General features: G+C 40.8%; 1 protein-coding gene across 1 annotated transcript in view; it reads left to right on the top strand.

The window, feature by feature from the left end:
• Window positions 1-17,202, top strand: part of ADGRV1 (adhesion G protein-coupled receptor V1) — a 444,163-nt gene that overhangs the window by 382,325 nt on the left and 44,636 nt on the right. The window contains exon 87 of the mRNA XM_059695089.1: window positions 5,860-5,981. Within this exon, the coding sequence (XP_059551072.1) occupies window positions 5,860-5,981 (122 nt within the window). The remainder of the gene's footprint in view (window positions 1-5,859; window positions 5,982-17,202) is intronic.

Genomic DNA, 17,202 nt, shown 5'->3' with positions numbered 1-17,202 from the left:
GCTGTGCAACCATCATTTCTATCCATTTTCAGAACATTTTTATCATCCCAAACAAACTCTACCCATTAAGCAATAACTCCCAATCCCCAACACAGCCCCTGCTGACCTCTGTTCTACTTTCTGGCACCTCATATAAGTGGGATCATACAATATTTGACCTTTTGTGTCTGGCTTATTTTACTTAACAAATGTCTTCAGGGTTCATCCATGTTGCAGCATATGTCAGAATTTTATTCTTTTTTAAGGCTGAGTAATATTCCATTGTTCCATAAATATCCCACTTTCCGTGATGCATACTGGGTTGTTTTTACCTTTTGGCTACTGTCAATAATGCTGCCATGAACATTGGTATACAAGTCTCTGTTTGAATCCCTGCTTTCAGTTGTTTTGAGTATATACCTAGAAGTATAATTGCCAGATTAGATGGTAATTTTATGTTGAACATTTTGAAGAATCACCAGTTTTCCACAGCCGCTGTACTATTTTACATAACCACCCAACAACACACAAGGGGTCTAATTGCTCCACATTTTTGCCAACATTTGTAAATATCTAGTTTTTTGGCAACAGCCACCCTAGTAGCTATCTCATTGTAGTTTTGATTTTCATGGCCCTAATGACTAGTGATGATGATCATCTTTTCATGTGTTCACGGGCCATTGTATGTCTTCTTCTTGGAAGAAATTTCTGTGCAAATCCTCTGCCCATTTTCGGATTGGGTTGTTTGTGTTCTGTTGTCGAATTGCAGGAGTTCTTCACATATCCTGGATAACACAGTCTTTCATGTAGATGCCCTTATTCCTGGGCCTGCTGTGTTTTTAGGGCTTCCTTTTATTGAGCACATTAAAATGATTTTGTTTGTCAACTAATTAATTCATCTTTAAACATGCTTCCAGCGCTGCCAATTATAAATGCCTGCTTTGGTAAGCATTGACCTATATGGACAACCGAAAAGTAGTTCACCAAATCTGAAATGTCAGTTTAGGAAATACGAAAGTAAAATTATTTATATAAAATGGAACATAACTTTTCAGTTTGCCAATGGAATTCATGGTAGCTGTTAAAAATCATGCCCCCTCTCACCTTCACCACCATCAGCCATTCCATACACCCTTCTCCTTTTGGTCATTGTGCCTCTCGGCTCCACAGAGGGTGAAAGGTGCCTCCTCAGACAGATCAACCTTAAAGCGGATGAAGTTTCGATTTCAGGGCCTCTTCCTTGCAGGGGCCCCTTTAAAGAAATATCTAATTATGCTTTTTAATGTATGTATTTTAAAGAGGCTTCCCCACGTTTTTATAAACTTCAGGCTCACAAAATCTGAAAGTACCTCTGGATATGTTTCTTCCATTTGAAATCCTGTCTTATTTGCTGTGGAACTGCCGAAAACCAAAACCAGCCTGGGGTCTATTGTTCGGTGTACTGAGTTATTCCTGACTGGCTTTCTTCTTTGCAGAGTTTCTAATCTGGGCTGCCCAGCCACCACACCTTTCATCAGAGTTCCAGAAACACATGGGTGTTTCTAGTGAGCCTGGTCCTCTCCCGGCTCCCCTGCTGAGCTTTGTCAGCATACAGCACTTGTTTGGCTCTGGGCACTTAGGAGAATATGCAGGCCAGTTTCTGAAAATTTGGTGCCTAGTTGTTCATGCAAAATATGCATGTCCTTTTGGACTCTGCACAGAGCCATAAATAAAATGTTGTACGTACACAGTGGGAGCAAAGAAGGCAATTGCCAGACTTAATACCTAACCTCGGAAAATTTTCATGAGCATAGCTTGGACAGTTTCCTAAATATTGGTGGTATCTTGTTAAAAGTAAAAATGAGCCCCTGGCCCCTTATGAAATGTATGATTTTATTAAGCAAAAATTAAGTTTTATAAAAATTAAATAAATCCTAATATTCTCCTGTACTACTATAAGGCATTAATGACAAAGGCATTATCCATCTATACACTCTGTACAGTTATAATAATAACTCAGACAATTTTATATGTTTCTATGAAGGGTATATGTTCTAAAAAAAAATATTGTCAGTTTCCTTCTACCTCTTCCCCTCCCCTTTCTCTTTCCTTCCTCTTCTTTTTTCCTTTCCCTTCCCTTCCCAAGCAATTCTATTATAAAGCCATTAGCTGGTACAGAGCAAGGTATGCATCCCCAGGAAGGTGTTCAAGCGTGGCATGTCGGACCTCAGTCACTGTAGGGGCGCAGGCCAGCATGAGGTGTCAGAACCTGTGTGAGTTTGGGGGGCCATCAGTGCAAGGGAAGGGTTTACCTCAATGGGAACTTGGCTACAATCAAGTAGGGTAGTTGATCAAATAGGTAAATATATTACGAATAATGAGAAATCAGTTGTTTTTTTTTTAATATCCACTTGATTTTTATTCTCGTCTCATTTTTCTGTACTTTCCAAAGTTTAAAAAAATAAATGTGCATTGCTTTTCCATCATTAAAAGTTATTAAAAACTTTACAGAACGAGAAATCAGTTTCTTAACAACAAAGAAGGGGGTTACAAAAATGGAAAGGGGGAAAATTAGAATTAACCCAGTGGTGTTAGATTGGAAAGGGAAGTATTGGTGTGAACTTTCAATACAAAGAGATAGATAAAGAAATACATGTAGATATAAATATGTATATGTGTGTGTATGCATATGTGTACATACATATATTCTCAAGTTCTGTCTACTAAAAGGGCTTAATAGCAACAACACCCCAATAGCAAAGGGCATACTTAGCCCCAGATAGTGGTTTCTAAATTCTCACCTAAAAGAAACCAGGACTGAGGCAGGAAAAGTACAAGATGAGAAAGTGGCCCTGACCGGTTTTGCTCAATGGATAGAACGTCAGCCTGTGGACCAAAGGGTCCTGGGTTTGATTCTGGTCAAGGGCATGTACCTTGGTTGCAAGCTCCTCCCCAACCTGGGCCCTGTTCAGGGCTCATGCAGGAGGCAACCAATCGATGTGCTTCTCTCACATCAGTGTTTCTCTCTGTCTTTCCCTCTCTCTTCCACTCTCCCTGAAAATCAATGGAAAAATGTCCTTGGGTGAGGATTAACAAAAACACACACAAAACAAACAAAAACAAAAACAAGATGAGAAAGTGCTCACAGAATGATGAAGATGTAATTAAAGGCACAGAAGCTATTTTGATGGGGCTCCCACTAAAAAGCTTAGAACAATTTAAGCATTAAACTAAATGATAATAGTGGATAATAACCCATTTAAAAATTGAGAATCTGTGCGTCCATATTATAAAAAGTAATTAATAAACCAAACATTTGATACGGGAAAGGATATTTACCTAGGTTCAAAGTGTTGATGAAAGAATGTTCAGCCTATAGAAAAGTTTTATAAGAATTTATTTGATCCAAAATTTTAAGGACATGATTGGAAGCAAGATCTCAAAGGATTGAGAATACGCTCCTGAGAATGGCAGTTTGCATTTCCTTGTATGCATTTAGAATGAATCAAAGGAGAAAACGTAAGGAACACCATTACATTAGTGGGTGCAGGATAGTTAACATTTAACATTTACAGCACATAGAGACGGTATTTGAGCAACGGGATAACCATGAGGGGTTCTGTGGTCTCATGCTCTGGTGGTCTTGTGTTCTTCGGCCTGTGATTGTACCATAGAGAGGTCAAGAAAAGAACATTACTCAGACATTTCAAAGGTATGTCATCCTAGAAGATGCATAAGAACAATGGACAGAAGTAACTTAAGGTAAAGATTGACCTTTGCAAAGGAAGCTATGGGCTTGGAACATGACTACTCATCATGGCCTGCCCAGTGAGGAGTTTGTTAACTGACCATTCCGTGTGGTTGCTCTGGGCCACTGAGCTCATTAGGCCTGCCATGTGCCCCAACCCCCCTGAGCCTGCCAGGTTTATTACATAGCGCCTTTATCTGCACAAAAGTAACACCAAACAGATATTCATTCATTATGAAGGAAAGTAGATTAACTTTACAGTGGAGAATACTTGCAGCCATGATTTTAATCAAGTGACCAAAATGAGCATCCTAAGTAATGTCACAAATCGAATTCTTGTGCTACCCAATAGAAGCTAAAGAAAGAACCCAGCATCGCTTCTATGATTTCTGCCAAAGTTTACAAATGAATCACAAGAAAACATTAGGCAAACTCAAATTCAAGGACACTATCTATGAAAAACTGGCTGTAATCTTCCAAAGTGTCCGAGTCACGAAAGCCAAAGACACACTGAGGAACTATTTGAGGTTAAAGGAGGGACTACAGAAACCTGTCAGCTGGGTCCTTCTACAAAGGGAGCTACTGGAACAATTGGCAGATATTGAATAGGATCTGGGGATGGTGGTAACGTACCAATGTTAATTTCCTGATTTGATAGTTGCATTGTGTTTATGTAGGAGAATGTTTTTGTAGAAAATACACATTAAAGTATGACAGAGGGTGATGATGAAGGATCAGGTTGGCAACTTTCAAATGGTTGGGGAAAAAAACTCTGTTGTCGTCCTGTACTTGCAACTGTTCTGTAATTTTGATTTTGTCTCAAAATAAAATCTAAAAGTTGCTACAGTTGTATTTAGTTGTTCTAACTTCTCCAGTACATGTGGATTTTAGGTGTTAATGGATGGTGGGGGTATATATGGACTTTCAGGTCTGTCGTGGTGTGGTCCAGAGTGAATGCCAGGGTCCAGCCCCAGCAGTCCAGGGGTTCCCAAAGGTGTGGATGAAGTCCACGAAGAATGTTTTACATGGAGACAGCGTTCATAGCTCTCTAGCTCTCTTTAGTCTCTGTGGATCTTCCTGTGCCTGGCTGAGGCCACAGAAAAAGATCCTGAGGCAAACTGAGCCTTTATTTTATAGTCAGAGGTAAACAAGGTAGTGGTTACCAAAGTTACACTGTGCTTGTGAGTTTCACTTGTTTTTGTTCTTGTTGCACTTCCCTCAGCCCATTAGCTTCCCAGATAAGATCTAGGGAGCGTCATAAGGTCAAGCCTAATTATTCTTAAGATGACTGTGCCCTCTAAGCTGGGACTTGTTTGTGACTTTGCCAACAGGTCAGTCTGAGGTTTAACCCTATAGCGGCTCCCCACAAGTGAAGTCTTTTAAACAACTTGAAAATGTGTTTATTTGCAGCTGCTAAAATCTGATTCACTGTCCAAGGCTTATATAGCTTGTCATTTAAATATTAAAATCCCCTCTGTAAAGTTATTATTCTAAAGCCCAAATATCAAAAACAAGTGGGATGGATAATCAAGTCCATCAGTCCTGAAGAAATCTGTTCTGAAAAATATTGAAAAAAGTGCACCGGAGAGTAATGGGTAGGATAAGCAAAATGCTGACAGGAGTGAATCCCGTCACCGCATCTCTGCTCTTAACCCTAGCTATAAAGTTTGGGGTCTTCTCAGTCAGAAAAAAAAAAATACCTTTCCATACACACAAACATGTTTTTATGTCATTTTTGTTTTAAAATGTCGAGTTGGACTACACTCATTTCAAGGGCACACTGATGCCTGCCTGCCATTTCAAGTGGAGCGATCTTTTAAAATTTACCTGGGAGCTAAAAGTGATTTCATCTCCTGTTGTTCGTGTAGCTTCCAGAAGAGTCCAGCAGGTGGTAGTCTAGGAGAGGAACGGTTTTCATTCTCCCCCAACCCCCACCGACCAGCGAAACAGGAAGAATGTGGACTCAGCAATGTGCCTTCTCTTCTCTGGCGCAAGAATGGGATTTCCAAGGTTGTTATTTCAAAATGGGTGCTTAGGCAGAGAGAGCATCACAAGAAAGGAGGCAGAAATAATTTTGTGTATATGTGTGACTCTGCAGTATTCTGAAGCTCAGAATTTCTTTCTTTCTTTTTTCTTTTTTTAATGATTTCTAGAAATTCCACTGGTTTTGTATCTCTTTGCCCTGATTTCTGTGACATGGCTTTGGGGAGGCCTGCACATGGCTTACAGACACTTCTGGATGTTGGTCCTCTTTGTCATTTTCAACAGTCTGCAGGTAAGCCTTACGTTTTGATTACTGAGAGCATACATGTACGCTAACGAACACATGGCATAGAGTTTCGGTGTAAAGGAAGCAAGTGTCCACACACAGGTGAATGTGTGCACATAACAACATCATGCAGAGTGGTAGAGTAAAATGATGGGGGTTAAATCTCTAACACCGGAAATAGGGCTGGGCTTCTAGCCTGCTGGTTATACAGGTAGGGAAGACATATTTACCCTCCTTTGTTATGAGAACACCTAAGTGACTGCAAAAACATATTTTTGTTCAACAGAATGGATGTTTACAAACTTTGCAGGTGGCAGCCATGGAGGGCCTGTGCTCATCACTGGACCGTGGCTGTGTCCAGAAATCAGATCAAATGAGGAGTGACACAGGTAGCAGTGTTCAGGCAGCCCCCTCATAGGTCTGGTGCTTAGTGAAATGAGAGCGGTTTGGTTCACTGAAAAATGACTGACATCCTCTAAGTCTGGCAATAAGGTAGTTTGGTGAGCATGCTTGGATAGCACAACTAGAAATTAAAGAACCATGGCAAAAATTAAAGCTGACATTTTTAGTGCTTTTGTTAACTGGGGAAAAGTTGCACCCTGAAATTAACAAATGGAACAAATGAACACATTTCCCTTATTTTCTGATCTAGACTAAAATAATTTCTTGAATTTGCCAAAGATAGCTCTACACTGTCCTTGTTTTGACCACCATCTTGCAAGGAACAGGTGTAGATAAACATATTAGGAGATTATGTCCTACAACTAAAATATGACTCAAAGCATATTTAGGTTTGCAAAGGAGACGTGAGAGCATATTTTACAGCAGGGTGCCTAACCGGAGCATAATATCAAGTTAGGAAGGGGAAAAAGTACAAAGTAACTTTAAAGTTGGGGATCAAGTGGATATGCAGACTCCTCTCTATAGATATAATTAAGCACCTGCTATTAGCACAGTGAGCGGGCGGGGCCCGCACCAGGAGGAGGCCGGCAGCCCTACTCCTTCAGGATCTGGTGATTCAAAAAAGCAAGCACTTAGCAATGAGCATAAACTATGGCAGGTGCCCTGTAAACAAAGTGCTGTGAGAACTGAGTGGAGGGCCTGTTTACTCCTGTCTGTGCTAGCATTTGAGCTGATCGCCAAGAGTGAGCCACTCAGTCGCCTGTGAAGCTCTAAGGCCTAGTGCAACTGACATTAAGGTTCACACTGACGACCTAAAGTGCTATTTCATTTTTTTAGACACAGAGTGGTACACAGACCAGTTTTTAGATTTTTTTCTTTTTTTTTTTTTTAAATACATTTTTTTACAGAGAGGAAGGGAGAGAGATAGAGAGTTAGAAACATCGATGAGAGAGAAACATTGATCAGCTGCCTCCTGCACATCTCCTACTGGGGATGTGCCCACAGCCCAAGTACATGCCCTTGACCGGAATCGAACCTGGGACCTTTCAGTCCGCAGGCCGACGCTCTATCCACTGAGCCAAACCGGTTTCAACTTTTTTTTTAGATTTTTTTCTTATATTTGCTACAAACTTTTAACATTGAGAAGCCCTGAATTTCTGCCAGCTATACTAGCTTAGCAACAATTTTCAAGTCCTGCGTAGATGCTGCCCCCTTTAGGTGGGACCTGTGACCTTATTACACCTGGTAGACTTGATTCATTCGTTTTGCCTGTCCATGAGTTTGTGACACGTTTAATGTTTATTAAATAAGTGGTGAGCATATGGTTAGGGATGGGTATTTCAGGCCTGGACTACAAAAAGAGAAAGTGATACATTTTGCCTAGATGAAGCAAAAGAGTAGAGGGGAGCAAGAAAGGTTTTGCAGTTAGAGGCGGTGGTGGGAGAGGAGACAGGAGGGGGTTGGCTTCAGTGCCATGTTACCAGGTCAGGATGGGATATTAAACTTCAGCTTCTAAGCAATGGGAAGCCATCGGAGTTGGGGGTTTTGTTTGTTTTATTCTGATTTGCTTTGCTTTTTAAAATATTGCTAGTTTTTAATTTTTTTAAATATTAAATGGGAATGGCATGCTCAGACCTACTCTTTGGAAGGATAACTGGAAGCATTTGGGAGGGTATTGGAAAGAAGAGCAGTTCCAGGCAGGTAGGCTGTTGTTATAGTCCAGCCTACAATGGTCTGGTGGTGTGCCTGGGAACAGACAATAATGGCAGGTTTGAGGATTGCTGTAGAGATAAATTAGTGAAACTAGGTTAGCCAGCTAAATGGGGAATGTAGAGTGTGAGAGAGCAACTTCACTTAGATATGCCTGGCACAGGTGAATGGCTGGGCACGGACACCTTAAGTCAACAAGAGCAGGATTCCAGGGAGTAAGCACTGAGGTTGGAACATCAGTGAGATTTGGGAGACAAAGCTACCAATCAATGTTTTAGTAACTAGGTATAGTGGGAGAGCCAGTGAAAGAGATAATTTTGATAGAGAACCGGTGTTGGGCAGTTTGGAGTTGCTATTCGAAAAGAAAGCTTCAAAAGAAAACAGGACCCAACTGCCTGTGTAGCAGAGAAGACAGATAGAATCAGACCGGAGGAGCGATGTGGTCTAGTGCACTGGTTCCCCAGCGGTAGTGTGCATCAGTCACGTGAAGGGCTTGTTAAAACACAGATGGTTAGGCTCCACACCCAGAGTTTCTGTTACAATAGATCTGGGTGGGATCTGAGAATTTGCATTTCTAACAAGTTCCCAGAGGTGGCTGATGCAGCTGATCTAGGGCCTAGGTTGGGAACTACTGGTATAGAGCATGATCCTAACTCTACCGGTGGACTTCAGCTGAGTCATGGATACTTCCTCAATTCTGCTGCGTCTGTGAAATAGGGATAGATACTCTGTAGGATTATGGTGTGATTTAATTAAATGGCATGATGAATGTAAAGCAGTTGCACAGTATCACACACAAAGAACAGTTATTTTTACTCAAGAAGTGTAATGGAGAATGCAGAGAGAAATAATCACTTAGGAAGGAAGGCTGGTTGGTTTCTTGTTTTGTTTTCGTTGCTTGTGGGGGGGAGGGGGGGAAGACAAAGAAGGGGAAACTGACAACTGGAGGGAAAGCTCATTGCCATGGCAGATCATGAGCAGGGCAGGGGGAGCAGACATGACAGGCGGCTTATGGGAGGGAGGGCCAGGGATTTTTTTCCTCTGAGGCTAGGGAGAGAGGGCAGGATAAACATGAAAACACTCTTCTGGAGCTAAAACATGTCTATGGGAAGTTGGAGTTTGCGTCTCTTTTCTCTCAAAGTCAGCAAGCAAGGATATTTGTTGAATGAGTTGACAGCTTGAAGTAAAAATAGTAAAAAAATATGGAGCGGTTTCTAAGCAGAAAGTAAATCTAAATGACGGTGGTTTGGAAGCTGATCAAGAAACGGACTGCTTAGAGAGTGACCGGTGGGATTCTGCGGAGGCTGGAAACCTGAAATGTGAAGGGAACCAGTCAGCCGTAATTAAGTAAATGTAAGCCTTAAGATTAAAATGGGAGCCAGTATAACCTATCAAACCACATATACAGGAAAAAGTCTGTTGAGCTCTTATGGAGGTTAATTATTAAAGGAGGACTGTTTAACATTAAACTGTATATTGCAGGGAGACATAAAAGAAATCATTATGGTCTCTTTCTTTTAGGAACTTAATACAAGCTAAGTATAAGTAAAAACTAAAAATATTTCAAACTCATATTGAATGAGTTTAATTCCATCTATGTGGCTCTATCGAAGCAATGACTGTTTGTATCACCTTTGCCTGGTATATGGCACACTGGTCATTCCTGGGAGCAGGGCTCAATCAATCCTTAAAGGAGCACTTGAAAAATATGATTTCTCCAGGGTTTATTGGGGTTCATTTAATATAGAAACTGCCTCATGTCTTTAACTCGGACATTTCTATGGAATATGGCTCCATAGTAGTTAGATCTTCAAAGACAATTATTCCATGAAGACTTAATAGTCTTCCTTCCTTCCTTCCTTCCTTCCTTCCTTCCTTCCTTCCTTCCTTCCTCCCTCCCTCCCTCCCTCCCTCCCTCCCTCCCTCCCTCCCTTTTTAGTGGCCTTTGTATTTTTTTTACTCCCTTTGTCAACAAAAGTATGTTATGTATATATGTTTGGCTATAATATTTTGGTCAGAGATTACTGCCTCATTTTTTTATCCAGCTTATTATGATTTCATAGGTGCTCTGAGATTGATGAATGAAAGGTATATTTCTATAATATTCTGATTTTTAATAGTTATTATGTGATGCAGTTTTACAAAAAAGGGAATCTTGATCATTTGAAATATTATCAGGACTTTCTTGATCACTTTCTGAATATTCAGGATTAAGCTACCAAACTTCTAACACATCTGAGCATTTAAGAACTGTGTGAAGTACTTTTTAAAGCATGACAGATACAAGTGCAAAACTAAGGTAAAAAAAAAATCATTCTAAATATGTCTACTGTTATTTTTACTGCTTAACCGTCTTCTCGAGCATCGTGGCCACCAGCAGTGTAAGACTCACCTCCTCCAAGCTTACCTGCCCCAGCAGCGAAAGAGCTTATTCCCCAGCAGGACAGCTCTCCGCAGGACTTACAGCACATTCACCTTGGGTCACAGACTGTCCAGAAACCAATCACGTGACAGGCACTCTGGCGAAGCCTGGGTCAGGAGCAGGCTCCAGCGGTAGAAGGAGTTGAGTTTATCACACAAAACCAAATGGAATGGGATCCCCACCAGAGGAAAGGGTTCTTTTACCAATGTGTGTGTGGCCAGGGGGCCGGGGGAGGGAGGGGAGATGGCAACAGTGCTAGCCAGGCCAAAGGAACAGATGTCCACTCTACCTATTTTCTCCATTTTCTTGTTCATTGATATAAGTTTGGACAAGGACAGCTATTGTCAGACTACCAGGAAACTTCATCAGTGAGACATTAGTTTATTGTGAATATCCTTGGGATCCATCCTATAACCACATGTCTCTGTGTGGTCCCCAAGAAATTCATGAGGCACTATATTTAATATTTTTCTTAATTCCCTGATCCAGTAATCTAATAATCTTCATATTTTTAACATGAGTTGGGTTTTTCATTTCTAAGTAGATGTATGTTAATACTTATAGGTACAAGTTTTTTGTTGTTGTTGTTAATCCTCACCCCAGGATATTTTTCTTTTCTTTTTTTTTTTTTTGGAATATATTTTATTGATTTTTTACAGAGAGGAAGGGAGAGAGATAGTTAGAAACATCGATGAGAGAGAAACATCGATCAGCTGCCTCCTGCACATCTCCTACTGGGGATGTGCCCACAACCCAGGTACATGCCCTTGACCGGAATCGAACCTGGGACCTTTCAGTCCGCAGGCCGACGCTCTATCCACTAAGCCAAACCGGTTTCGGCATTTTTCCATTAGTTTTAAGAGAGGGGGGGGGGGGGAGACAGAGAGAGAGCCATCAATGTGAGAGAGACACATCAGTTGGTTGCCTCTCGCACGCACCCCTTGGTGATCAAGCCTACAACTGCGTTACGTGCCCTTGACCAGAAGCAAACTCGGGACCCTTCAGTCCATGGGTAGGCGCTCTATGCACTGAGCCAAACGGGCTAGGGCTAGATCACAAGTTTTAAAAACTGTTTAGTCCAAGGTATATTCAAATTTGTGTAACAATTAATGAGAGAATCACCAGGCCTGATACTCAGCTGGTAGGTACTGGTAGGACCCTATCAGTTGTTAAAATATTGAAATAGCTACTCTTTAAACCTTGCTATGTCCCAGCCTCCTAGCCACTTAAGCTAGAAGCATCCCAGACCTCCAGCAACATAAAGGCTGATGCTGGGCCAGTCAGGGACCCTTAAGAATCCTACTCCAGTGCTAAACCTGCAGCCATTCGGATGGGTCAGTGCCTGTGCCAGGCTCATTAAATATTTTGTATATCACTCCTAGCTGTATTATGTTATAACGTCTTTTTTAAACCCAAACCAATCAAATTTATATGTATGTACAATATTTATTTCAGGTTTTCTTCTAGGGCTTTCTCCCACTTACTCTGTCAAAAGGTCACTGACCATCTTGACTTATAGGGAATCCCAGGTAAGGTAATCAGAGTAGCCAGCAGTTTCAGCCATGAGCTTCTTGGTGATGCTGGAAAATACATTTTTGAAGACAGATTCATATACATAGAAGGACCTTTCTGAAAGCTTAAATGCATTCTTATTGGAACACAAACTTTGCCTAGCATTGGGATACGACGCTTCTCAGTATGTACGCTATGAGATCATGCTCTGCAGAATCCTGTTTGACTGTCTCTCTGTAAATGGCTTCTGTGTGTTCGTTTGTACACCCATCTGGTCTCGAGATGTGTCTGGACAGTTTTTGAATCATTCACTATTCCAGGGAGTTACAACATGGAATCTGCAGCTAAAAATATATAGCCTATATTCAGATTTAAGATCAGCAGTTGGCTAAAATCATTTTCATTCCTACTTAACCTCAAGTCTTAAATGGCTGGGAAATAAGTGACTCAAAGGTGGGGACAGTTTCTTCTACGTTTTAGTTATTGTCCTTTGGTGGCCACCAGAGTGCCTTGCACACTGAAAGCCTGTTTCTTATACAAAAAATAGTGTTTCTTATTTAACCCCTTCTTTATTTCCCACTCTCCTTCCTTTATCCCCTCTATCTACCTCTTCCTTCTTTTCTCTTTTGTCCTTGCTTTCTTTCCATCTATCTCTTGTTGTTCTATGTTGAATTTTAACTTTGAAACTAAAGCCAACTTTTATGAAGAGATTTTCCCAAATAAAAGTAGTCCTTAAAGTAGCATAAGAAATGGATCATGGCCAGGCCAGCGTGGCTCAGTGGTTGAGCATCAACCTAGGAACCAGGAGGTCATGGTTTGATTTCTAGTCAGGGCACATGCCCAGGTTGCAGGCTCAATCCCCTGTGTGGGGATGCAGGAGGCAGCTGGTCATTGTTTCTATCCCTCTTTTCCTCTCCCTTCCTCTCCGAAATCAATAAAAATATATTTTAAAGAAAGAAAGAAATGGACCATGTTCCTTTGCTCATGAAAATATACAGTGTTCATTGCAAATGGAATATAGAAAAAAATTAATAATTCTTTAATTTTCATCTGAGAATTTTCAGTTAGTATCCAGAGGGGTTCAGTGCAGGTTCCTGTTTAGATGCAGGACATATTTAGTCTTGGCTGCTTCCTTTTGAGGATAAACAGCTCTTGAGAAATACATATCTCTCCATATAAAAGCCTAATATGCAAAGTGTCTCCTTGGGAGTTCAGCTGGAAGACCAGGAGTTGGATTGCTCACTATGACATGCACTGACCACCATGGGGTTTTCCGGCCGGCAGCCACTAGGGACCCTATCCATTCATGAATTTCATGCACTGGGCCTCTAGTTGTTAAATAATCAGTTACAGAGGACTATCTAACTCCCTTTGCAATTGCTTTTCAACAGCCAACAGGATTAAGAAGTGTCACCTTGTTTCCATTAGAGACTAGCACATGAGCTCTTCATGAAGAGTGGAAAAGCAATCTTTCAGAAAACCCAGGAGTAAACATGTAGAAGCTAGGGGAGTTTGGAACTCTATCCTTGGTTTTTCCCAGAGTCATGTCAAGTTCAGTGGGGGGAAAAAATCACTACACTTGTTTTATAGAGTGAAATTCAGAGACTAATGAACATCTTGTGTGCTCTTCAGAACATCGCAGATTATCTCTATAACTTTTCAGTAAATAACAGAAGCTTAGACAGGGAGGTATATTTAAATTGTCTTGATTAGGTCATGCCATTCTCTCCAGTGTTCAGTAGCATCTGGGCTGGTGAAATATCTTTGTGTGTTTGTGCAATAAACTTCTTACTCTATTTGACAATGAATGACAGCGTCTGACACTGACTCCTCATTGGCCTGTTGATTGGCCAGGCAAGGCACTTCAGACAGACTGGATTTTTACTTTTGTTTGCACTAGGTTCTCTGATCTGCCAGTGAATATTTTTCAATAATGTGGTTTTAGTCATGACGGGATTGTTAGAGTACCTTTGGACAGTAGGCTTCATCCTTGCAAAACAGAGGCCTCCATTTCTCCTGTCCTGATCTTGTGTTAGTGTTTTACCCTGTGTTTCTTCCATTTCAGAGTTTTATTCTGTGTCCTCTGTGACCACATTTTTTTTTTTTCATTTTAACTGTGTAGTAGGCCTTCCTGGACTCTGTGAGCCTTTACCTGCGAAAGAATCTAGCGCACTCTGCTTTTTGAAATAGTAGGCCTACAAGAATCAGAGTAAGTAACACACGTAACTCCTCTTGTTAAAATAGTTTTGGAAGAACAAAGGAAATATAAAATTGGGGGCCAACTTTCACCTGGTCATTCAGGTTCTTTGCCTTCATGTTAATTTATATTTTTTTCCAGCATCTAAAATGTTATTCTTATCTCTTGTGTTATTCAAACACTGTGGTGGAGAGAATACTTTCTGTAGGTACCCTTACCTGCGTGTCGTATGGCAGCATTCTTTAATGTTGAACTGTCAGGTGCAGTGGGATGAGCATGAAGCTGGATGTCATGCAGCCTCTGTTCTACCAAGTGACTTGACACCTCTGAGCTTTGCTTATCTACTTTCCCGAGGTGCTGATTTTTAAAAAAATATTGTTATTGATTTCAGAGAGGAAGGGAGAGGGAGAAAGAGAAACATCACTGATGAGAGAATCATTGATCAGCTGCCTCACGTACACCCCACACTGGAGACTGAGCCCGAAGCCCAGGCATGTGCCCTGACCAGGAATCAAACTGTGACCTCCTGGTTCATAGGTCAATGCTCAACTGGGCACGCTGGCTGGGCCTGAGTGCTGATTCTTGCTCTAAGTTTAATCTGAAGGATCATGTAAAAGTATATGTATAAAATATGATTTGTAAACTACATAATGTTTTACAAAAAAAAATATTACAAATGAGTAAATGAACAAAAAACCCACCAGTTGTCTCAGAAGCTATATGAGAGGCCAAAGAGAGGAGATTTGTAAGCTTAGTCTTTAAATCTTCCTAAACCACTGGTCTTCCCTCAAATGATCTCAGCCACTCATAGGTATTTCCTTCATTGTAGCGCCCCTTTGCCGCCCCAACGCCCCCACCCCTACCCTGCGTGTACCATCACAGAGCTTAGTTTACAACATAAATCCATTGTGGTCACTCATATGCTTTTACATGTTTAGTAAATGCCTTCAGGTTCAAGCAAGTGACTTATGTGGGTGAGATAAGCTTATTGTGAGACAATAGGGATTGATGGGGACTATAGAAGAATTGGAGAATAGACTCCTTCTAAAAGCATTCAAGTGGAAAAAGTAAATATTGTATGGGCCAAACAAAAGCATTTGCAAGGTAAATTCCCATAGCTGATAGTCAGTGTACAACCCCTGGATAAAAATAAGTTCAAATTTCTTCCTCTAGAGAAGATTTAATTTTCTTTGAAAAGCAAGTGGAATATGGGCCAGTCACCTTGGTCCAATAGAAACTGGGTTTTGGGCTTTGTGATGGTTATTTATGGCTTGCAGAGTGCCTTGGGCAAACTAAAAGATTGTTCAGGTGACTCAGTGAAAGCCTATTGTGTTATCTGGGACTCCTCTTCCTTGGCAGTCTCTGGACTCATTTCTCCTTCCCCAGCACTATGAGACTGCTGGGTTCTTTGCTTAGTGTTTTAGCCTCTGAACAGCTGCTTCCTGCTTAGTTTCTTAGCCTTTCATCCCAGGGATAGGCAGATTCAAAAGTGGCAAATACTTTTACAGTTCCTTTTTTCTTTGGAATCTTGGCCCCTCAAGCCCTGATTGCCTTAGTATTTGATCATGTGGACTTCAAGAAGAAAGATTCACTTGATGTGAACCCCAAGAAAGAATTTAGCTACTAAGATGACTCCCATGGTCAACCAAGGGCCCACATTTTATGAACAATAAGAGTCTAACAACTGCCCCAACTGGTTTGGCTCAGTGGATAGAGCGTCGGCCTGTGGACTCGAGGATCCCAGGTTCGATTCCGGTCAAGGGCATGTACCTTGGTTGCGGGCACATCCCTAGTTGGAGGTGTGCAGCAGGCAGCTGATAGATGTTTTCTCTCATCCATGTTTCTAACTCTCTGTCCCTCTCCTTTCCTCTCTATAAAAGAGCAATAAAATATTTTTTTTAAAAAAAGAGTCTAGCAACTGTTGTTGACAGGGTTCCTCATGTACTCTGTGTACCAGGAAGAACCTCAGTCTGAACTCTTGGCTCTGGCCCTGTGTCCAGCTTGTTTTCGCCTTTGGTCAACCACTGTAGGAAAACCCCCGTGTCATCTTTCTACCAATGGACTGAGAGCTGCCCTGCCCAGTCAGAACTACAAATTGATTCCTCATCTGCACCTATCCTGACCAATCAGAACTGCAGTATTTGGACTGCACAATTTGCAAATTTTCTCCAGCTTGTAGAATTGTACAAATGAGTGTTAATCTGCTAGATACTTCATCAGAGCCAGAAGCAAAAGTTTCAATAGATTTATTTCAACAAATACCTAATAAAATTTTAAGATAAACTGAATGCATGTTAACATATGAAGATACTTAGAGCCACTACAATTCATCAAATATCTAGCAGGTATCTTCTAAGACTTATGCTGGTGCTTCTGGGAACACTGATGACAAACACTTGTGCATGAAACTTATCAAGGTCAGCTGATTAGGTGCACTTTCTGTCTTGTATGTCATATATATATATCAGTAAAATCTTATCATTTATGTCCATCAATTGAAGATTGAGATTCAGAAATGATACTGTGGCCATAGAATAACCTCATACCTGTTTCACAAAACTGAAATAAACCAATAGGAAAAACAAACAATCAGCACAGAAGAACCACTAAACAGGCATGTTCCAAAAGCTCACTGTTCTGGAAAGCAGGTCGGCCTTCTCAGAAACTGGACAAAAAATGCCAACTAAAATCTTACTGAAAAAAATTAATAGCCTGAAATCAAATATAAACTGAACTTTTGAAAACATCTCTTTAAATAGATGGATCCAGGACGTTCCAACTTCATCCTTCAGAATAAATCAATTCCATGTCACTGTTTTCCTCTGCAAATATTTATAATAATATCCTTTTTAGCTTGAGAAATAGCAGGAAATAATGAGTGAAAAGTACTTTGGAATACTGTCTTACTAATTTTTGGGTCAGTGATTTTTTTGACTTTTTTTTAAAATATATTTTATTGATTTTTTTACAGAGAGGAAGGGAGA

The sequence above is a fragment of the Myotis daubentonii genome, chromosome 4 (assembly GCF_963259705.1).
Source record: "Myotis daubentonii chromosome 4, mMyoDau2.1, whole genome shotgun sequence".
Taxonomy (NCBI): domain Eukaryota; kingdom Metazoa; phylum Chordata; class Mammalia; order Chiroptera; family Vespertilionidae; genus Myotis; species Myotis daubentonii.
Note: the sequence above shows the minus strand (reverse complement) of the source record. Positions and strands in the feature narration are given on the sequence as shown.